General features: G+C 44.1%; 1 protein-coding gene across 4 annotated transcripts in view; it reads left to right on the top strand.

The window, feature by feature from the left end:
* The first annotated feature begins 3,589 nt into the window (after positions 1-3,589).
* The window catches only part of CE2H16orf70 (chromosome E2 C16orf70 homolog), a 30,670-nt gene continuing 10,260 nt past the window's right edge, over positions 3,590-23,999 (top strand). The window contains exons 1-6 of one of the 4 annotated variants that reach the window (XM_030298749.1): positions 3,590-3,647; positions 3,768-3,862; positions 11,779-11,861; positions 16,788-16,871; positions 21,146-21,189; positions 23,787-23,866. In XM_030298749.1, coding sequence (XP_030154609.1) covers positions 3,799-3,862; positions 11,779-11,861; positions 16,788-16,871; positions 21,146-21,189; positions 23,787-23,866 — 355 coding nt within the window. In that variant the 5' untranslated portion in view covers positions 3,590-3,647; positions 3,768-3,798. Of the gene's footprint in view, positions 3,660-3,741; positions 3,863-11,778; positions 11,862-16,787; positions 16,872-21,145; positions 21,190-23,786; positions 23,867-23,999 lie in introns of all 4 variants that reach the window. The other 3 variants (XM_030298747.2, XM_030298746.1, XM_030298750.1) reach the window with 3 other exon arrangements.

Below are 23,999 nucleotides of genomic sequence, written 5' to 3'. Positions count from 1 at the left end.
ACTGAGCCATTCAGATGCCCCCAAAAGCAGTAACATTTAAGTTACACTGCAAGCACTGACTGTTAGGTGGTACATCGAACCTGGTCTAGGTGGTCAAAAAAGGTTTCCTTTAGACTTAGACCTGAAATCTCAAGAATGGAAGACATTACATTAGCAAAGAGGTGACAAAAGTATTACAGGCAGCGAGGCATGAGTATGGTAAGTTTGAGAAACTAAGAGCAATTGAGTATTGCTGAAACATGGAAATGAAGGAGGCTGCAGCCATGAGATAAATCTGAAAGGGTCAGTATAGGCCAGGGGGAGGATCACAAGCAGTGCTGAATGGACCTTTAAGCCATGTTAAAACACTGAGGCTGTTCCCACAGGCAAACAGGAAACCACTAAGAGGTTGTGAGCTTGAGGGAATGGACTCTTAAAAAAGCTCATTTTGGTTGATTGGAGAGAAGACTAGAAGCACGAAGTCCTATTGATCATATAGTGACCCAGTAGAGAGTTTAGGGGTAGCTTAGTGGGCGTGGAGACATTTCAAACCTGAGAAAATGTACAGTTCTGACAATTTTCCCAGTTTTTCTTATCAGGCTGGTTGTATTGCCCTAAAATTCCTAAAATTTCATTAGTTGTGACAGTTTCTTATTGGCTAGGCTATTGCCCAGAGAGGAGGAAACCTTCCTTCTACCTGCTTGGTTAGTAAAATAGTAAAGTAATATGGATTTACAAGGTACGTCTGGTCTCCTTGGGTCTGCATTTGACCATCAGGGGTTGGATGTGAGAGCTCCCCCTGCTGGCCCCGTCTCCATTCTAAACAAGTTTCCTTTTATTAATTTTCACATCTATTTTCTAAGCTGAGACGGTCCCTGCTTGCCCAGCTTAAACTGTTGAAATACCACCTGTGCTCCCTCTTAGTGGTCCACCAGCAGCCAGTTCAATATATCTGAACATCCTCACCCTCAGTGATGGGAATGGCAGTTGCTGACATTCTCCCAAGTTGGCCTACTCCCCTGAGGCCCCTCATACTTCCGAGCCGTGTACCAGGCTCTGAACAATGGCCTCCTCCCAGATCACCATCCCAGAACTGTCACTCCCACCCCTGACAAAAACCTAGGTAGATCGCACTTAAGCCAAAGGTTTAGGGATAACACAATGAGCAAAGATAATCATTTGTTGTTGACTGACATTGTTCACAGAAACCTATCTGCCTATCACCCCGATAGGAAATTTCTTAGGGGCTTCCCTGTCCTTGTTCCTCCTGTAACTTGGATTTTCCAGACTAAAAATCTTTTTCATGTTGTCATCCATGTGGCTTTCTCTGCCTCTGTCTTTCCCACACCCCTCACGACCTGCCCCACCCCTCTTTGTTCACCAAAAATAAATCCCTCCAAGTAGTTTTTTAATATAAGAACAAGTCTTAGTTGGGTTGGATTTTATTTCAATTCAAACATTTTAGATTGACTAAGATTAATCCTCACCAATGCCAGATGTTTTTCCTAGGTCTATTCCCATGCTATTCTAGGCCATCCACCCAACTAACCTTTCCTAAACCTATCCTATCCACATATAATCCAAACTATCTACATCTTTTTTTAAAAAAAGTTATTTATTTTTGAGAGAGAGAGCTGGGGAGGAGCAGAGAATCCCAAGCAGGCTCCATGCCATCAGCCCATACTCTGGGCCCGAACTCACAAACTGTGAGAGCATGGCCTGAGCCAAAATTAAGAGTCAGACACTTAACCGAGCCACCAAGGTGCCTCATAGCCTATCTACATCTTTAATGTTTGCCATGCATGGTAAGAAGTAAATGTCCCCCTTAACCCTGAGTCTCTCCCTGTATTAGGTATTACTGATAATTTTTGTTTATCTTTCCAGGAATGTTCTTTTTGGTATGACCAATGTTTCTTTTATTTGTTTTTACATACTAGTACAGTTTACACCTGCCTTTTTTCTCTTACAGCTCCTTCTAAATCAGCATACAGGGATATAACGTACTTCTGATTTTTAAACGCATTCTTTTATATATATATATATATATATATATATACACACACATATATATACACATATATGTATACACATATATATACACACATATATGTATATATATGTGTATATATATATTTATATCACAGTTTATATATATATATACACACACACACACATATATACACATATATATGTATATATATGTGTATATATGTGTGTGTGTGTGTATATATATATATATATTTATATCACAGTTTAGTTAGCCACTTCCCTACTGATGTACATCTCAATGACTCAGTTATATTGTTTTGGCATATGATGCTGCAATGGACATCCTTCTCCGTGTTGTTTTAATGCCAGCAGCAGTGACTTCAAGTTTTTTTTTTTTTTTTACATTTATTTATTTGAGAGACAGAGAGAGACAGTGTGAACAGGGGAGGGGCAGAGAGAGAGGGAGACACAGAATCTGAAGCAGGCTCCAGGCTCTGAGCTGTCAGCACAGAGCCCATGTGGGGCTCGAACCCATGAACCATGAGATCATGACCTGAGCTGAAGTCAGATGCTTAACCAACTGAGCCACCCAGGTGCCCCGTGACTTCAAGTTTTGATGGAGCCTCCCAAGTTACATTCCTACCAAGCCAGTTTGAGAATTTAGCATGTCATTCTCTACTCTGCTAAAATTCTTCCTCGAAGGGCAGTGTAATGTAAAGAACTCGGGTTCTACCGCCTAGCATCACAAGGCCATTGACTTCTCTGTGCCTCATTTTTTTCGCTTGTAAAGTGAGGTATAATCTGACATCTCAGGGTGGTTGTGAGAATCCAGAGTCTGCTTCCATGAAGATTTATCTTTACAAGAGGTCGTGATTGCCTTGTAGTTTTTGAGTGCCCCAGGTCATGGACCAAAAGCTCAGGTTCAACAGACTAGAGGAGCCCCTCCTCCGACCTATAGATGAGGAGAATGAAGCAAAAAGGGCACCAGAGATTTGGTCAAGACCACAGAGCATTGACGGCAAAGCTGGCTCTGGCTAGAGTCTGAGCTGCTGCCAACGACCTCTGGATACCGACCCCAGGAGGCTGTGTACATCTGCACTAGGTCAATGGGAGGTCTGGCCTAGCTCCTCCCCCCTCAACCCTCTACCCCACCTCCCTGCCCCTACCCAAACACTCAAGCACACTACGCACTCACTTTGAAGTCCGTGTCCTCCCTCCCCGCTGGGCCTCAGACGTTGCACCCTCAGAAGTCGCCTTTTGCGCCCAGTATCAGTAGGACATACGTGTAGACAGCAGACAGATGTCGTATAACCACGTCACATTTGTGTGTTGCGTGGCGTGCACATCTTTGTGCAGACGTGTAAAACGTGTATGGTGTGATGTGCAGATGTGGGGGTTCACGGAGCACGGGGTCCCTCGTTATGCAAGCACCCACCCTTCCGCGTCGTACTGTCTGGCCTCCCTCACGCCACTATGCGACTTTCACAGCATTTTGCGCGTGCGCGACTCCGCCTTGGGCTCCTTCCCCCGACCCCGCGATTGAAATCTCGCCTTAGCCCCGCCCCCGCCACGCTTTACGGCTCGGCACGCCAGTTTTGCCGCAGACGCTCCGGCTACCGCCGCTGCCCCTGCCGCCGAGGCTGCTACCGGTGAGCCGAGCTGAGCTGAGCTGAGCTGAGGTGTAGTATTGGGTTAGTGCCGCCGGCGGTCGAGGAGCAGGTAGAGAGCCACGCCGGCGGAGCCGGCGGGTTAGTCGCTGCTTTGTCTCCTCAGTTTCGGTCCCGTTTGCGTTGCTGCAGGGAGGCCGCCTCGGCCCGGCGAACTGAACCAATGCTGGATCTGGAGGTGGTGCCGGAGCGCTCTCTGGGAAACGAGCAATGGGAATTCACGCTGGGTGAGTGTGGGGTTCTACCTCAGGACTATGCTTTCTTCTCTCCAGGCCCTTCCTGCCTCTGGTCTCTGCCTCTTATTCCCCTGCGCCCGCGGCTCCTCGTCTTTTCCGTCCTCACAGTTCTTTGGGCTCCAGGCACTGACTTACCTGCTCCTACCGGCCAGACCCACCCGTCTGTCGCTCAGCCTGGCCTAGATGCCCTCGCCTCAGGCCTCAGCAGGGCTCCTCCTGGAGCAGTGGTAAGGTAGTAATAATAACAATGGTGGACACGCCCCAAACACTTACCCAAGGCCAGGCCCTCCTTCCCTGTGCGTAATTACCTCAAGTATGCCTCCTTGGGATCTGAGGGTCCATACTTTGTTTTTCCTATTTCTATTTTGCACCCTTAATAGCTAAGAAGTTACACTCTAAAACGCCACAGTAGTCTGTCTCCCTTTGCTTTTCTGGGCTGTGAGTTGCCTTGTCGGAAGGGGAAACCTAGGCTTAGATCCCATAATCACGTGTTAGGGATCTAGTCAAGGGAGGTGAGAAGAGTTTGTATCTTAAAGGAAATTGTGACTTGTTTCTTGTTTTTAATGTGGTCGATGTGTGATTTAATCCTAAACCCAGACCTTAGCAGAGAGAGATGAAGGTTGAATGACATGAGCGTTCAGGGAAAGTAATGTTCAGTTTGTATAAAATGTAGTTTGGCCATTTTTGGTGTTTGGGGCCAGTTTTAACTACCCCCAACGTCGCTGCCTTTATGTGTAGAAGTATGTGCATTCAGTAAGTCCAGTGTGTGTTTACACTTATCCAGCACTAGGAAAAAGGGGTGTGGACCAGGTGTTGGTGCTGTTTGTGCAGATCTGAACTTTTGTCGCACTAATTTGGGCTACTGGGCTGAGTCACCTACTCCTTTGGGCTATAGCTTATCCTTGAATCTGGAATACTCATCTATGGAGATAGCATAAATGAGGAACTGGAGAATAGATGCTGGTAGGACCCTACTGTGCTCAATGTTTCCAAGAACTAACTGAACTACAAGCCTCTGGGTTTGAGCCAGTTTTATTGAGTGGTCGGAGCCAACTTCTCTCATAACTTAAACCACACCTGCAGAGTTCTTCCCCAAATTTTAGCTGGTGTGAAACACTCTGGCCTGTTGTGAAGCACCAAGAATTTGACTGGGAGGCCAGTGATATATTTACCTCCAGATCCATTCATCATGCTGTTGCTGTTTGGCTTCTAGTTAAGAAAGAACCTCCCTCACAGCTTCTCATACCAGTATTTCACAGGGCAGAGTGAGAACCACAACCATAGCTTCAAACTGTACTTGATGGTGTGACTAGGTTGTGGATCTCTGTGGTAGTCTCTTGGCCAAAAGTTGAGGGGTGCCTGGTTGGCTCAATGAGTAGAGCATGCAACTCTTAACCTCAGGAGTTGTGAGTTCGAGCCCCATGTTGGGGCCAGAGTTTACTCAAAGTAAAATAAAGATATTATTTGAAACCAGGATTTCAAAAAAAAAAAAAAGCTGGGTGGAAGGGCAACGTTTCTTCTGTCAACTATTTAGATACCTTAACCCTTACTCCTAACTTTGCCAGTTCCCAGAAATCAAGGGTTAGGGTAGTTCTTTCAAATTGTCTAAATAACAACAGTGAGAAGAGAATTTCTTTCTTTCTTTTTTTTTTTTTTAATGTTTATTTATTTATTTTGAGAGAGAGAGTGCTCAGACGAGTGGGGGAAGGGGCAGAGAGAGAAGAGAGGGAGAATTCCAAGCAGGCTCTGTGCTGTCAGCACAGAGCCCAGCACTGGGCTCGATGTCGTGAATTGTGAGATCATGACCTGAGCTGAAATCAAGAGTCAGACACTTAACTGACTGAGCCACCCAGGTACCCCAAAAACAGCATTTCTGTACGGTGGGCCCAGAATTGAACTTTGAGGGAAACCTCATAGAGGCAGCTTGGCCTTGATGATTCTTTTGTGGATCTTAAAAATCCACATTTTTAAATCATGTCTGCCTGAGAGATGATGATCATTTTTAACTTCCTCAAGCTTAAAAAAAAAAAAGATTTTTCTCTCTCTCAGTCTTCTTCCCAGCCCTCAACACATCTAAGCTGCTGTTGTGGCTGATAGGTAGGGATAGGTCTAAGGTGGATCTATGCTTTAGAATTACATTCCTAGAGAACCAGGCAGTGCTTAACTAAAGTTACCACAGCCCTGTAAGGTAATCTTCATTTCCCAGATGAGGAGCAGGCTCAGAAAGGTAGGGATGATGAAAAGTAGGTAGCTGAACAGGGATTCCCTGCTTCCCACCACTCTGCCCTTCTAAGGATGGGCTCAGCTTTGTTTCTAGGTTTCTTTTTGGAATCTCTGCAAATGCAGATGCATCAAGCCCTTGCCATCATCTGCCTGGCATCACAGTGGGGATCTGCATCCAGCTTCTTGGCTGCCTTCCTGGCCTTTGTGTAATGTTGGGAGATTAGGGAAATGCCAACAACATAGGGAAAGGCAAACCTAGGCAAAGAGGACTCTCTGGTAATGCCACTGATGGCTTGACTAATGGTGAAGTAAAGGCAGTGCAAACTTGAAATGTTTTCATTAAGACTTGGAGAATGTATTGGTGTGGAAGCATATCTCTGAATTGTTCTAGAGAGACTGAAGGCTTACTCTGTTGAAGGCAACATATGTACCCCTGCGGACTCTGCTTACTAACATCAAAAGTTGAATAAGAAATGCTCCTGTGCCCTGAAGAAGTTAGTCTCATGTGGGTTAAGGGATAAAGAAATAGTTCATTTTATTAAAATGAGGGAGAGGTCATGTAGGGTGCTTTGGAAGGGGAGAAGGGACTTGACCTGACGGGATTCAGGGAGGGCTTCCTATCAAACTACAGAAGTCAATATCATTCCTGGAGCCAGTGAGCACCAGGAAAGCCCTATCAGAAATCGGCCATGGGGCATCTGGGTGGCTCAGTCGGTTAAGTGGCTGACTTTGGCTCAGGTCATGCTTTCATGGTTTGTTTTTTATTTTTGTTTTTGTTTTTTATTTTTTTTAATGCTTATTTATTTTTGAAGGAGAGAGAGAGCATGAGCAGGGGAGAGGGAGAGAAAGAGGGAGACACAGAATCCGAAGCAGGCTCTAGGCTCTGAGCTGTAAGCACAGAGCCTGATGTGGGACTTGAGCTCACTAGCCATGAGAACATGACCCAACCGACTGAACTACCCAGGTGCCCCATGATCTCATCATTTTTGAGTTCAAGCCCCATATCGGGCTCTGCACTGGCAGTACAGAGCCTGCCTGGGATTCTCTCTCTTTCCCTCTCTCTCTGCCCCTCTCCCACTTGCACACACACACACACACACACACTCTCTCTCTCTCTCTCTCTCTCTCTCTCTCTCTCTCTTTCAGTAAACAAACAAACAAACTTAAAAGTAGGAAATTCTAGGAGCACCTGGGTGGCTCAACCGACTGAGCATCCGACTTTGGCTCGGGTCATGATCTCACAGTTGGTGAGTTCAAGCCCCACGTCGGGCTCTGTGCAGACAGCTCAGAGCCTGGAGCCTCCTTTGGATTCTGTGTCTCCCTCTCTGTCTGCTTCTCCCCCACTTGCACTCTGTATCTCTCTCTCTCTCTCTCTCTCTCTCTCTCTCTCTCTCTCTCTCTCTCTCAAAAATAAAGATTAAAAAAAATTTTTTTTTTTTAAATAGGAAATTCTACCGCCAGATTTCTCTTCTACGGTGTCTCCATAAACATAAATCTTACAGTCAAATTCAAAACAAAACACTGGGAAAGATAGTGTGTGTAGGGAACTATAAGCAGTTTGGTATTATAATGAGAGTGTGATGTACTGGTGGAAGAAGAAAATGGGTTCTCCAAATTCCCAATTCTTTCTCGTGATAGCTGCCTGGGACACTATCAAGGAGCTTTTGGGTCCATTGGAAAAGTGGGTATCTATTAATGAAGTGTGTTGCAGACACAGGTTTAGGAAGAAAGTTAGAGGCTAGATTTGGGGAGGTGGAGAAGGAGAAGGAATCTAGAGGTTTCTGGCTTGAGTGACTGGGTACATGTTAGAGGTATGGAGACCCAGAATACAGAGGAGAACTCAGATTGAAAAGAAGGTGAAAAAGTCTCTTTTAATCTGTTAACTTCTTATTTGCCTTTTTTTTTTTTAATGTTTATTTTTGAGAGAGAGAGAGCACACAAGCAGGGAAGGGGCAGAGAGAGAGGGAGACACTGAATCTGAAGCAGGCTTCAGGCTCTGAGCTGTCACCACAGAGCCCGATGCAGCCTCAGACTCAGGAACCGCAAGATCATGACCAGAGCCGAAGTCAAATGCTTAACCAACTGAGCCACCCAGGTGGCCCTATTTGCCTGTAGATATCTATGTAGATATATAGATATATAGAAAGCAGAATAAGATATGAATCAGAAACTAGGTGGTTGGTTGGATGAGTGTATGAAGGATGAGCAGAAGGAAACATTGCCCATCATAGAGATCTGGGGAAGTTAGAGGAACAGCAAGAAAGAGTGGTGTTAGTAGAGACAAGATGAGGGTGCTCAGAGTGAGAGAGTGGTCACCAGGGTCTATGGTACAGGACCTACATGTCCTATAATAGCTTTTTTTCACTTAGAGTTCAGCAGATATGTAGGACCACCTACTGTTGTGCCAGGCATGGTGATTGGGTGCTAGGTGTATGACAGTGAGTAAAACAGGCAGTGTTTCTATCCTCAAGGTATAGGGGAAACTAACAGAAATAAACAGGGGGCATCTGGGTGGCTCAGTTGGTTGAGCATCTAACTTCTGCTCAGGTCATGATCTGGTTTGTGTGTTCAAGCCCCCACGTTGTGCTCTGTGCTGACGGTGCGGAGCCTAGAGCCTGCTTTGAGTTCTATGTCTCCCTCTCTTTCTGCCCCTCCCCTGCTCACACTCTGTCTCTCTCTCTCTCTGTCTCAAAATTAAATAAACATTAAAAATTAAAAAAAAAATAGATAAATAGGATGGGAGGCTTCATTAGATAAGGCAGTTGGGGAAGTGAGATGTGAGTCAAGACCTGAAGAATGAGACGGAACCAACCATGGAAAGGACATTCCAGCAGAATCTGAGCTAGCACAGAGGCCTAAGTTAGCAAAGAGCTTAACAAATGTGCTGGGAACAAAGGGAGGCATGATGAGCAGTGGAAAGAAAGATGGAGGTAGATAAGATCGAGAATATTCAGGGACTTTAGGTGGTGACATGCTGTTTGGGTTTTATAACCCCGTATTGGGAAATCATTGAAGGGTTGTAAGCAGACAAATGATGAGATCTATAATACATAGGATGTATACAGTTTAGAAAGCTGACATACACTCCATACCCTTTTTTGGGTCTAGGTAACTCTGTTCGGACTGGACAGTGCTCTAGTGTCCTTGTCATACATATGTTTGGTTCCCTTTAGAGGCCTTTTGTAGCCTTCCTTTATCAGCAGCTGTGTGACAACTGGTCCTTGTAGCTGCTTTGTCTCCTCCAGATGGGGTTTCTCCCCAGGTGACTCAAGACCTGAGGATCCGAAGATTCCAAGGCCAGGGATTTGATGTAGTTAGGTGGAGAAGAATCCTCTCTTGAGAAACTGATTTGTGCCATGTAGGTGAGAGAAACCATGTGGCCTTCTGTTTCTCAGCACATAACCAAGCTTATCTGTCTTCTCCACATGGATGTTTGCCCATTCCTTCTGGGAGAGTATAGATGCTTCTCCATTTCAGGAATGGCAAAGCTGAGTGATGCATCCAACTGGTTCATATTCTCAACAAACATTTATTAAGCTTCTACTATGTATCAAGCCCTATGTTACCGAAGGCTGGAAAGAGCATGTGTTAAGGTGTGGTGTCCTCCAACTTTCTTCAAATTATAGAATGGACCGTCAAATGAAGGCAAGGTTAGATCATTGTTTAAATGTAGATAGACCATGCATTTTTTTTTTAAGCTTTCTTTTTTTTTTTTTATTTTAATTTTTTTTTTTCAACGTTTATTTATTTTTGGGACAGAGAGAGACAGAGCATGAACGGGGGAGGAGCAGAGAGAGAGGGAGACACAGAATCGGAAACAGGCTCCAGGCTCTGAGCCATCAGCCCAGAGCCTGACGCGGGGCTCGAACTCCCGGACCGCGAGATCGTGACCTGGCTGAAGTCGGACGCTTAACCGACTGCGCCACCCAGGCGCCCCTAGACCATGCATTTTTATAACCTTCTTTTTCTTTGTATGCAAGCTCTTTTCTGCACATCTGTCCGAAGATCAGAGGTAAACTGATCTTGAATGTGAGCCACTGTGTGCTTCCCTGAGGTCATATGGTGGTCCCTCTCTCTCCCTTTCTCTTATTACCTACTCCATAATCCTTCAGCTCTGCTGAATAAATATTTATTCAACAGCCACTGTGTGGTCAGCCCTGTACTGGGTACTGGGGATCCAGAGAGTGGTGAATAGCACAATACTGTCCTTGGATTCAGAAAGCTGTGAGTCTTTGGATTTTGTCTGAGACTTTGTTTTGGATTGTCTCTCTTTGAGTTTCTTCTTGTTTGAAATATAATGGACTCTGAAAACATACTTTTTGGTATTCCCTGGGAGTCCTGGGATCTTAGACATATTGTTGGCATTTGGATTTCTTAAACTGGGTGCATATATAAATTTGTTTACAATGGGCCATGAGTTCAACAATCAGGTATTAAGATTTAGAGGATTTGTGGGTTGATAAGTAAGGATCCAGTGAAATCTTTAGTAAAATGAATTAATTCTGGTAGATGTGATGTTTTAAGTGTATTTATTTATTTTGAGAGAGAGAGAAAGTGAGCAGGTGAGGGGCAGAGAACAGAGGGAGAGAATCCTAAGCAGGAGCCTGCAGAGCTGGAAACAGCCTCAGTCTCATGAACCTTGGGATCATGACCTGAGCCAAAACCAAGAGTTAGACAGTTAACCAACTGAGCCACCCAGGTGCCCCTCTAAGGGCTCATTTAAAAAGTTAAATAAAAGTAAATTGGGGCACCTGGGTGGCTCAGTCACTTAGGTGTCTGACTTCAGCTCAGGTCATGATCTCGCAGTCCATGAGTTGGAGCCCCGCGTTGGGCTGTGTGCAGACAGCTCAGAGCCTGGAGTCTGCTTTGGATTATGTGTCTCCCTCTCTCTGCTCCTCCCCCATTCTCCCAAACTCCCTCCCTCCATTTCTCTCTCTCTCTCTCTCTCTCTCTCTCTCTCTCTCTCAAAAATAAACATTAAAAAATTAATTATTTTAGAAATAAAAAGTTAAAAATCACACATCCAGGGGCACCTGGATGGTTCAGTCGGTAAAGCGCCTGACTCTTGGTTTTAGCTCAGGTCATGATCTCACAGTTTGTGAGATTGAGCCCTACATTGGATTCTGTGCTGACAGTGCAGAGCCTGCTTAGAATTCTCACTCTCTTCTCAATAAACAAAAAAAATTTTTTAATGAGCTCTTACAAGTCATGTGCTCCTGCAGAGTCTCATTTGAGAGATGAGGAGACATGCCAGAAAGAAAGAGAGGAAGGAACCTGCCCTAGGTTATATGTAATTCACAGAAGAGTGAGAACCAGAACCTTGGTCTCCATATCCAGAGTCATGCAGTCAGTGCTTTTCTCACTGTTTTTTGGTTCATGCTGACTTTGCCTTCTCTGAGCCCCTTTTCTGCTTGGGATCAGCATAGTAGTTCCCATTTCCAGAAATCTTTTTTTTGTATTCACTCCCTTCCCTTATACAACCCGACTGTTCCCTTAGTACTTGCTGCTGACTTTATTCTAGCTTTTGCTGCTTACTGAACTTTTATTTACTCATATGTTTGTAGACCTTAATGGCCCCTGTTCCCTCCCCAGGTTTTACTGTGGGGTCTAATGTCTAGTACAAAGATAAATGTCAGTAAATGGATAGCCCAGGTAACCACACAGTTGTTCTTGCTTTATTTCAGGAATGCCTCTGGCTCAAGCAGTAGCCATTCTTCAGAAGCACTGTCGCATCATCAAAAATGTCCAGGTTCTCTACAGTGAACAGGTGAGTGGTAGCTGATTTGTTTACTGAAATAGCATTCCTAATCGTTGAGTCACTCCAGAGGTTGATGCTCTGGGAGAGGCAGACTGGCAGGAATTGCTGGGTCAGTGTGTTTGAATGGGAGAATCTCCAGCACTGGTCAGTTACCAAGTACATTTTGACTCTGAAACTTTTGGTCTTGATAATGTAGTGCTGTCAGGTTTGGAAAGGCAATAATAACTGAACTTGTTTTTTGATGTGTTTGACTTAGCTGATCCTTAGGGACATTTCAGTGGGAGGTCACCTCAGGGACTGTCTTGTCTTCTAGAGTGCTTGCCTCTTCTACTTTTGTGTTTAAAATGGTCTTTTCTGCCTTTGTTGATTGCTTTCATTTGTGTTCAGAGTTGTTGCAGTGCAGAGCACGCCAGACTTGAAAAGAAACAGGTGTAGCTCATTCCTTTGGTGAGAATGAACTGATACATAAGATCATATATCAAAATATTGGCTCCAAATTAATGGACATATTTTACTCTTTTTTTTTTTTTTAATCTGACTTATGGTGGTCTCTATTAAATGTTGGTCAGTTGTGCCAGGAATTAACACCTATAATATAATGTATTATATTATACATGTTGCATGTGCTTACAAAGAACTTTTCTGTTTCCAGAAAGAGTGTATACGTTAGCACTAGAGAACTTTCTGAACATCAGGATTTTTTGTATTTGGTTTTATAAGCAGAGTTGGGGACTGTTTTATTATGGGCTTTTAGAAATAAGATGCTTCTTGTCTCTTTAAAAATGCAGTCTCGGGGCGCCTGGGTGGCGCAGTCGGTTAAGCGTCCGACTTCAGCCAGGTCACGATCTCACGGTCCGGGAGTTCGAGCCCCGCGTCAGGCTCTGGGCTGACAGCTCAGAGCCTGGAGCCTGTTTCCGATTCTGTGTCTCCCTCTCTCTCGGCCCCTCCCCCGTTCATGCTCTGTCTCTCTCTGTCCCAAAAATAAATAAAAACGTTGAAAAAAAAAAATAAAAATAAAAATGCAATCTCCCTTCTACTGAACTCTGAAATCTATGATTCTTTTGTGACACAGACCATGTGTTGCTGTGTGTAGCAACTTTTATGGTGTCCTATGTGTCACAAACCTCAGGGAATAGTTTTGAGCCTATCTAGGCTACAGGATGTTCTCACTGTCTTTTCTGATACCTTATAAGTACCATTTTGATTATTTTAGTTCCATTTGTCCCATTTAGTTTCAAATCCTAAAGCAAATGACTGTTTATTTTCGACATGAAAAATGTTGTGGATTAGAGGAAGGTGAGATTTCTGTGAGTCTTTCCAGTTTGCCTAGTGTCAAAGTTGAGCCTCTTATCTATGTCCAGACATTACTTTCTGCAGTGCAATACCCCTCTGCCAGCCTACTGAAAGAGTTCCCATGTGAAGAGTCCTCATGAGACAGAGAATGCATAATCTCCAAGCAAGTTCTTGGATATTTTTGTGGTACCTAACACGGAACAAGGGACTTCTAGGAGTAGGACAAAGATGCCTTGAGCCACAGTGCCAAAGTACTTCCTCATTTATAAAGTGAAGAATGGTGACTTTTCCACTTTGTTGCACTCAGATCATCCCTAACCTACTCTGACTTTCAGTGTTAGACCATGAGGGAATTACTCATGACAATTAGCAACCATCAAAATAGGGATAATGGGTTTGCTTCTTGAGCTTTTAGCTTCCTGCACATTCAGTTAAATCAGATTTGGGTACCCCAAGAGTAGATAAAATTGAACATAGGCTTTAAACTTGTAATTTTTTTAAAAGTGTTTTTAATGTTTATTTTTGAGAGAGAGACAGAGCATGAGAAGGAGAGGGGCAGAGAGAGAGGGAGACACAGACTCTGAAGCAGGCTTCAGGCTCTGAGCCGTCAGCGCAAAGCCCAACACAGAGCTCGAACTCATGAACCATGAGATCATGACCTGAGCCGAAGTCGGATGTTTAACTGACTGAGCCACCCAGGTGCCTCTTAATTTTTTTTTAACATTTATTTATTTATTTATTTTCTAGAGAGAAAGAGAGCATGAGTGGGGGAGGGGCAGAGACAGAGAGAGAGAGAGAGAGAGAGACACCCAGAATCCAAAGTAGGCTCTAGGCTCTGTCCGCACAGAGCCCCACGTAGGGCTCGAACCAATGAACCAAGAGATCATGACCTGAGCTGAAGTTGGACGTTTAACCACCTGAGCCACCCAGGTGCCCCTTTAATTCTTTTTTTAATGTTTTTTTATTTATTTTTGAGACAGAGAGAGACAGAACAAGAGCAGGGGAGGGGCAGAGAGAGAGGGAGACACAGAATCTGAAGCAGGCTCCAGGCTCTGAGCTGTCAGCACAGAGCCCAACACGGGGCTCGAACTCACAGACTGTGACATCATGACCTGAGCTGGAGTTGGACGCGCAACTGACTGAGCCACCCAGGCGCCCCTTTAATTTTTTTTTTTTTAATGTTTAGTTTTATTTTGAGAGAGCAAAGAGTGTGGATGGGGGAGGGGCAGAGAGAGAGGGAGGCACAGAATCCGAAGCAGGCTCCAGGCTCTGAGCTGTCAGCACAGAGCCCAATGTGGGGCTCAAATTCAGGAACTGCAAGATCATGACCTGAGCCGAAGTCAGATGCTTAACCACCTGAGCCACCCAGGTGTCCCGGCTTTAAACTTTTTAAACAAATTTTTAAGAATGAAGTTTATATCTTCCATCACTACTTTTGTTGTCTGTTGTACCTTTGGGTACAAATAGTTTTAGCATTAAGCTCATTTTCCCTGATGTCTTCTAAGGATCTGGAATCAGTTGGAAAACATGGATTTTTGAGTCCAGTTCTTGGTTCAGATCCTTGTTCTTCCCATTTTTTAGCTATGCAACTTTTGACAAGTTAATAACCAGTCTGGTTCTCCTTCTGTAATGTGGTTATTGTTTCCTTGTAATAGAATAATCTTTTAAGAGAATCAAGAGGAGATGGTCTCTCAGAGCTCTGATATAGTGCTTCTTAAATGTGGGTCCTGTCCTCTTCTGCCTTCCTTTCCATTTCTTCCCATTTGTCTTCTTGCTCCCCATCAAGTGCAAAGAATAGTTTGGCCCCATTAAATGTTTCAGAAATATCTTCTTATCTCTAACAAATCACACCTTGGAGGTTAAATGTGCATATCAAGTGGGTCCCATCTTTCTTAGAGGGAAAAGTATGAATGACTAGGAGCAGACAGCTTTACTAAACTATTTCATATGGAGAACTGTGTAATTCTGGGATCACTGGAAGAGCCTGCTTACACACCATATAGTACATGTATATTTTAATTCCAGAGATACTTAGGATTTACTAGTAAAATATTGATTGTGAGGATAATTTACTTGCTTTTGAAAATTATCTAGTTATGTCCTGAATTGTAACAGTGCCGGGAGAAAAATGATCAGATCTTGGGAGAGTGTAAGAAAATTCCGATCCTCCCATTGTTCCTACTCCAAACAAGGATCTTAAAGGATGCTAAAAGGTTGCTTCATCCTGCTTAATGCTGTGGAATAGCCCTCTTAGAAATGTGTTCTGGGTTGAGAATAAGTGACCTAAGGTCAGAGTTCATCATTCTATTATCTTGCTTGAGACCTGATGGTTTTAGACATTCATACAGACCTACTGGAAAATTACAACATTCTTTCTTCTAGTGTTTGCCAGGCATGGTGGTACCTCCTAGGCTTGCTACCTTGTGAAGATCAGTGGGGTAGGAGGGAGGAGATAGTCTTAACTAATCCCAGAAGGCTCTGGAGAGAATTTTTCCACTGAGGCCCACACCAGTGGCACCTGGCCTTCCAGCCTACAGTTCTGTCTCTGACAGCCACACTTCTTTGATTCACTGTGCCTGCCTTGGGAGGCTCTATAAAGAAACTTCTGTAAACATTTGAGAGCTTTGTGCCAGTTTCAAGGAGTGGCAGGTTTTGGATGTTGGTGTTTTTCTTCTGCGGGGCAGCTTGGTTTAGGGCTGTGGAGTGTCTTCAGATGTCGAGTCCTTGAATTGATTGCACTGGAACAGAAGCAGGCAAGTGAGACAGATGTGACGTAACAGTGTTGTATGCTCAGTGCTATGCTTGGTGCCTTCTACCTTACTATCTAGACCTACTATCTCCGTTCCCACAACAACCCTAGAGGGAAGAGATGATGGTATTCCCATGAAGAAACTACAGCTCAGAGAAGTTTTGAGAGTCAGTTAAGGTCACCAGCTCACCCGTACCCAAGCCCAGCTCTGTTCACTCCTTTGTGCTGCTGCTCCCTTCCCCCCAGGACTTAGAAGGGGCAAATGTAGAAATACGACTCCTTAGATCTTAGATTTGGGCTTTACAGAAAGAAGCACATCTGATATGGGATGGTGAGGGGAAGGAAGGAAGGAATAAGAGTATCATCTCATACATAAACATCACAAAGTATTTCTTTGTCCTGGAATATGGCCTGAAGCAGTCAAAGTATAGGATATGTTTTCTGTAGATGGTACAGACAACCTTGGGAACAAATGGACATAGGTTCAGCTGACATGCATTGAACATTACCTGCCAAGTTTGGGTCCTGACTAGACCTTTTTACATGGCCTGCGTTCCTCATTGACTGCTCTCTAGGTTTGACAGGGAAACCCATGCTGTAGATGTGGACCCTGACCCTCAAAAGAAAATGGCCTACATACTCACATAATTTTGGCCCTTTCCCCCAGGTATTATTTCTCAAAGCCTAGAAGAAGGAGTCTCTTTTCAGCCATTGTTAGGAAGCAGCAGCTTCAGGCTGGAAGTAGCAGACACTGCATTCACACAACAGTTTGTTAGTTGGGCCAGGGAGGGGCTGTCTGCACTTACATATTCTCTGTGCATTGCATTTAGACTTGTGAGTTTTTGGTAGGTGCTGTTGAGTAAGTTGTTGAGTGTTTTATTTTTGTTTTGCAGTCTCCTCTAAGCCATGACCTCATCCTTAACCTGACTCAGGACGGGATCAAACTGCTGTTTGATGCTTTCAATCAGAGGCTTAAGGTAACTGTGAATGACAACTAAAGTTTCATGTCAGGCTGATTACTACGTGCTATTGTGAGATGTTTCTGAAACTCATAAGTGGGGGTAGACTCCTGTGATTCGGTGTACCACAGTACTGGGGACTGGAAGCTGTGCCTGGTCCTCTAAAAAGAGGGAAGCTTGGGATGGGGTGGTTGGAAAGTGGCTGGGAGGGACTCCAATCATAGGCTGCAGAGGTGGAGGGGAAAGAGTGTTAAAAGCTTTGGGGAAATACTATGGGGAGGGGGATTCTAAGTCATTCAACTTAAGGAAAGCAAGAGAAGAGCTAACTATTGGCACAGATTATCCCAGATCTTAACAGGTGTACTAAAAATGGGGCCTAACTGCAGAATAGGATCAAAAGACTTTAGTCAGGTTTTTGTATCTTGCTTTACTTCATTCTTAGGTCAAGCAATATGACTTGGAAGGTGAAAAACGCAACTGTTCTTCCTAAAATGCTGGAATTTACAGCTTAACACCACCAGTGATGAATTGATTCTTTAACCCCATTGAGGATATGTAAACAAACAACTTGATGGTGTATAGGGTTGTCTTAAGTTCAAGTGCAATTTACTAACACCTGTTTCACTCCAGGATGTTTTTAATACACTATTTACAAATGCCTGGGCTTCACAGATTAGTCATGTGACACCAGACTCATGCCTCAGAGTCACAAGGTTGAATGTGGCTCTAGGCATTGGCATACCAGAGTGCTTATCCTGGTTAGGTTATGGAGTAGCCTTTCCAAAAGACTTGGTACTTCCTAGTTCTCATCATCCCATCACAAGTGAGCTCCTAAGAAGACAAGATAGAACATGGAAAAGGAATCTGTACACAGAATGGGAATTCTTCGTTTATGATGGTTTTTCAAAAGCAAATGTGAACATTCTTAGCCCCATAGTTACCTTGCCTCTCCTTGTGGACTCAGTCATCCTGTCTTCGCTGACCAGAAGATTCACAGTGGGAAAAGGGAGAGAATGGTCATCAGTGTGGCTTCATTACAAATCAGGGAAAATTAATCTGGAAACACCTTTACAAAGAGTTATTTGTTTTAGCTAGGTAAGTCCACTTTAGGAGACATAACCCCAGAAGATTATAAGGAAGGTAATGTTGACAGATACGTATAGCAGGGCTTTTCATAGTAATGAAAAGCTGGAAATAACCTACATGGACAGCAAAAGGGGATGGCTAGGCAGCCCATCATAGAATCACAGCATGATGAGGACAGTATCAAATATTAAGTGAGTACTTGGTACAGATTAGGCGCATCGCTGAATGCTTCCCGTGCATTTCCCAATTTAACAAGCCTGTGAGCTGTACTGTTTCCCAGTGAGACAAAGGAAGGACAGAGGATGAGTGGTCTGCCAAGCTTTTAACCCTGAATTACCAGTGTGTGATAGCCACTGGGAGTAGAAATGACTTAGCTTCTGTTGATGTATATGGGAAATAAATGTGATAAAAGCTGAAGAAAATTGTGTGAGCACACTCTGGAGAAATGTGAAGAATGAGAAGTACAATTTGAATGAAAAAGGAAGTAATTAGAACCTTCTCTTCTGCTTTCTGTGGGGTCCCTATGAAGAGGAGGGGCTGGGACCCTGCTGGAGCCTCTGGAAACTGAGGAAGTGATTCTCAGGTACCCTTGGTCAGCATCAGGTTTGACCTGACCCATATGCCTGCCCCTCCATCCAAGCACTTAAGAATACTCTTCTCAGGGTGCCTGGGTATCTCAGTCGGTTAAGCGTCTGACTCTTGACTTCAGCTCAGGTCGTGGTCTTACATGACTTCGAGCCCTGCGTCGGGTTTTTTCCTGGCAGCGCGGAGCCTGCTTGGCATTCTTTCTCTCTCTCCCTCTCTCTCTCTGCCCTCTCCTTCTTGTGCAGTCTTTCTCAAAATAAATAAACATAAAAAAATAAAAAGAATCCACTTTTCCCTGATGCTGTCTCTTGCAGTTTCCTCATCCCCTCACTCCCTGCCTATGAGAAAGCCCTACAGAATGAGGCTTCACAAATTTCAACCTTCACAGCTACCTGTCTTTTCCTTTCCTATCTTGGCTGCTGCCATGGCTTCTCCTCTGGGGAAATCAAGGTCTTTTCCAGCCCAGTGGGTGGTAAATCATGAAGTTCAGACTTCCCCAGCTGCTTGTCCCCGTGGCCCAGCAAGCTCCATGGGCCAGATCTGCTTGTTGATTCTCCTGGTGACATGAAGGACTCCAAGATGGTTGGTACTCTGGGTCTCTTGCCACAAGTGCCATCCTACATATGCCCTGTGGTTAACTCTGGTCCATTGTTTTCCCATTAGGCAGGCAGGGTTGAAACACCCATAAATGTTGGTCGGGGTTATTGGCAGGTGGGTGACAGCGACACAGAAGGAACATCCTGGAGGCCCACCGCCACAGGGTGAGTGGTGGGAAGCCCTTGGGTGGTCATTGGCCAGCTGTAGGGGTGGCAATAAGGGAGGCAGAGTGCCTGTTCCTGCTATACAAGCAAGGCTTCTGGCTAAAGGGTGAGGCTTTCTGCCAGCATGGGGCCCTGGCCTTGGTGAAATGATATACCAGTTTGGCATGATATACTGCCATGCCGGAGCTTTCTGAAGGGACACTGAGTATCTTATGAATCACAGCTGTTCCCCTGTTCTTCTTTTAATGACCTCTCTTGGCACCTCCTTTCATGTTTTCTAGTTTCACATTGCCCTTAGCTGACTTCATAACAGTCAGACTTGTCTGATGTTTTGAGTACCTTTCCTGTGCAAACTAATGAGCCAGACCTTAAAAAGAGCTTAACTTAGTCTGGTACTGGTGAATGGCATACACAAATAGTATAGGAAAGAGTTGATTGAAGTGCTGTGTCTGCCCAGCAGAGGGAGTTACTCTTAGCAAGTAGGATTAGAAGAGCTGCATTATAATTCAGAGGTGCCCAACTTGTGGTTCAGTGTTATGACCACTAAACAAAGTTAGAGATAAGGTCTGGCCAAGAGTAAACTAATATGTCTCATTTTCTTTGGTAGTTCCAGATGCTTCTGCATGCAGGGCCCCACAGCTCCTTCTAGGATGAAGCCCATATTGTCAGGGCAAACAGACACTGACCCAGCTCTGCTTGTTCCTCTACAGTAAGGGCCAGAACTCCCAACTGGAGGGTAGTAGCTGGTTCTTCAGGCCTTGGCCAGCCATGTTTCTTGCGTAGAAGACTTCATAGTGCTCATTATTTGGCACCACTAGTAGCTGAGTGTTTTAGCAATACCTTTGTCTTTGCCCTGAGTTCTTGGCATTTAATTAAAGGCTGAACCCCTTGAAACTACACAAGGGCACTGATGTTCTCCAGGTACCCTTCAATAGAGATATGTATACATATTTGAATATTGTCACACTTGTCCTAAACTAATATGACTTGTTTTCTAGCAGGATAGACATCCCTCCATCTTTTTTGTTTTGTAAACCACAGTATTTTAAAGCTGATTTTGAAAGTGACTGGGTCTGGGGTCTTTTTAATGCAGCAAAGTGTGCAATAGCAGGAAGGGGGCTCAGTATCCAAGGTTTTGTCCATAGTTTTAACCTTTATACTATGTGAATTTGTTTCTGTGGAGGTTTCCACTGTTCTGTATGTACAATCTTCTATATGACCCAGCAGTAGATTAGATAAAGGATCTTTGACCCACAGCTTCCATGGGCATCTGTTCAACAATCTGGATGAAGGGAAAGGAGAGGTTATGCTGTGTGTGTGGTATCAGTTTTTCCTCCAGATTTAAAATGAGAATAAAATGTAATATGCAGTGCTTCAGGAGAATTTTGGTTAGTGATAGATTTTTTTTCTTCACTATTCTATAAATGTCTTTTTTATTAAGATTTTATTTCTAAGTAATCTTTACACCCAATGAGTAGCTAGAGCTCACAACCCCGAGATCAGGAGTTGTGTATTCTATCAACTGAGCCAGCCAGGTGCCCCACAATAAGTGTCTTTTCTTTTCTTTCTTTTTCTTTTTTTTTTTTTTTTTTAATTTTATTTTAGAGAGATACCGTACATGAGTTGAGGAGAGGGGCAGAGGAGGGTAGAGAGAGGGAATCTCAAGTAGGCTCCACATCGAGCACAGAGCCCAATGAGGGACTCAGTCCCACGACCCTGGGATTGTGACCTGAGCCAAAATCCAGAGTCGGACACTCAACTGACTGAGCCTCTCAGGCACCCCTATAAATGCCTTTTTAATCCATCTCTTTCAACTGCAGAGCATTACCAATGCTTAAAATTTGATTTTTTTTCTTTTAGGTGATTGAAGTATATGACTTGACTAAAGTAAAGTTAAAATATTGGTAAGTTTTCTCCCCTGTTGCTCTATGTCACAGGATTGGTACAAATGGACTTTATTACCCTCATTAAGTTAATAAAGAATTCCCATTCCTAGCAGTTCCAGGATTACAACCTGGTACCATGATTTCCTCAGGCAGCCTCCAAACCTACTTAGCTTCCCAAGGAAGAGAAAGAAGTGTTGTTAAGAACATGCTCTGTGTAAAACACTTCTCATATATGTCAGTTCATTTAATCCTTACAGCAAAGCAGGACCTCAGCTTAGAGGTGGTGACGTGACTGTCTTCTGGGTCATAGCTGCCCTCCCCAAATAGGTCTGACCCCAAAGCCTCTATGCTAAAGGGAATGCCAAAGGGACCTCTATTTGGGGGCCAAAATCTACTTCTTTTTTAAGAGTTTTTTTTTTTTTTAATGTTTATTTATTTTTCAGACAGAGAGAAACAGAACATGAACGGGGGGAGGGTCAGAGAGAGGGAGACACAGAATCTGAAACAGGCTCCAGGCGGTCAGCACAGAGCCTGACGCAGGACTCGAACTCGTTACCACAAGATCATGACCTGAGCCAAAGCCGGATGCCCAACCAACTGAGCCACCCTGGCGCCCCAAAATCTACTTCTTAGAATGAAAATGGGGGTGGCCTATATCATGAACTAATATTTGAGCACCTTTATGGCAAGGTGCTGTGCTACCATCTAGAATACTCCGTTTAGTAAGCTTCCTTAACGGGCTTCCCTTTCCCTTTGTGAGGGCATGAAAGGGTCCAATTCCTGGGGCTGGCTCAAGCAGCATTTGCCAATAGAGAAGTGGATAAAGCAAATGTGTAATAGTACTGGCCCCTTGCAGATTTCTTTTTGTCTTTTAGTTTTGTTGGAGCCTTTCTTTGTCTTTTCCCTCTTAAGAGTTAGTGGTAGGTACCTTTGACCCAGCAATAGCACTACTAGGAATTTACCCAAGGGATACAGTAGTGCTGATGCATAGGGGCATATGTACCCCAATGTTTATAGCAGTGCTTTCAACAATAGCCAAATTATGGAAAGAGCCTAAATGTCCATCGACTGATGACTGGATAAAGGAGATGTCGTTTATATATACAAAGGAATACTACTTGGCAATGAGAAAGAATGAAATCATGCCATTTGTAGTAACATGGATGGAACTGGAGGGGATTATGCTGAGTGAAATAAGTCAGAGAAGAACAGATATCATATGTTTTCACTCATATGTGGATCTTGAGAAAGTTAACAGAAGTCCGTGGGAGAAAGGAAGGGGAAAAAATAGTTACAAACAGAGGGAGGGAGGCAAACCACAAGAGACTCTCAAATACAGAGAACAAACTGAGGGTGGATGTGGGGGTTGGGGAGAGGGGGAAATCGGTGATAGGCATTGAGGAGGGCACTTGTTGGGATGAGCCCTGGGTGTTGTATGTAAGCCAATTTGACAATAAATTATATTAAAAAAAAAAAAAAACTACTACAATGAGATACCACCTCATACTTGTTTTTTTTTTTTTTTTTTTTAAGGTGGTAGGTAAAATTAAATAAATAACAAGAATTAGTGGTGGGTAAAATCATGAGGTTCTGGGTTAGACTGCCCTGTGTTCATCATTCTGTTACCTCTGTGACCTTGGGCAAGTCACTTAACCTCTCTAGGCTTGTTTTTCCATCAGAGAAATGAAGCCGGTACGTGACTAGTAGGTTAGGAAGATGACATGAGATACTGCTGGCAAAGCACTTGTCACCATGCCTGGTTAAAAAAAGAGGTGTTCCATGAATTATACTAATTTTTAAATTAACCTTTAAGCATTCTCCTTACATGCTCATCATCTGAAATCATGTGTTGCTCTTCATTCCCAAGCCCCTGCCCCTTGGGTTTTTCCTCTTTGCATGGGATCTGCCCCTCACCCCCAACCTACCTGTTCACCTAGTCCATGGGTGCTGGCTGGTTCTTCTGCCTAGTAAGAAAGCAAGCTGCTTTGCTTGGTTATACACTGTTCTCTTAAGATGTTCATCCCTTTTTAAGAAAGTTCCTTTTCAAGCCAAACTGCTAATAGGCATCCTGAGAAAACACATTCATACTCTCTATTCCTGGGGCCCCTCTTTATCCAAGTCCAAATGCCATAGGGCTGAGACTGAATTTATTTCCTTCTAAATTGTGCCTGGTGACCACACGTGTCTTGGGAGGCCCTAGAGGATCAATTCAATATGTCAGTCTCAGGAGACTTGATTTATTCTGACCCCATTAATTATCCTTCACTTAAAAGTTCTTTAATTAGGGGCGCCTGGGTGGCTCAGTTGGTTGAGCGTCCGACTTCGGCTCAGGTCATGATCTCATGGTCTGTGGGTTCGAGCCCCGCATCGGGCTCTGTTCTGACAGCTCAGAGCCTGGAGCCTGTGCCTGTTTTGGATTCTGTGTCTCCGTCTCTCTCTGACCCTCCCCCATTCATGCTCTGTCTCTCTCTGTCTCAAAAATAAACATTAAAAAAAAAAAAGTTCTTTAATTAAACTTGTGTTTTGACATACTTGTAGGCTCACCTGCCTGTGTTTTAAGAATAACTCTTCCAGCCACCATCTTCAGTGATCTGAAAAGCATCTTTGTTTTTCAGTGGAGTGCATTTTAACTCTCAGGCCATAGCTCCCACCATTGAGCAGATTGACCAGTCTTTTGGTGCGACCCATCCTGGAGGTAAGCCAAGTCTATCTGTTTCCTCTGTCACAGCCTATAATGATAAGCCTGGCAAGTGGCACCATCCCAGCCCTAGTGCCCCTTCCTACAGGAAGCCAGGTTCTGGTAGAATTTGTGGGTTGATACTTGGGTG

The sequence above is a fragment of the Lynx canadensis genome, chromosome E2, assembly GCF_007474595.2.
Source record: "Lynx canadensis isolate LIC74 chromosome E2, mLynCan4.pri.v2, whole genome shotgun sequence".
Taxonomy (NCBI): Eukaryota; Metazoa; Chordata; class Mammalia; order Carnivora; family Felidae; genus Lynx; species Lynx canadensis.
Note: the sequence above shows the minus strand (reverse complement) of the source record. Positions and strands in the feature narration are given on the sequence as shown.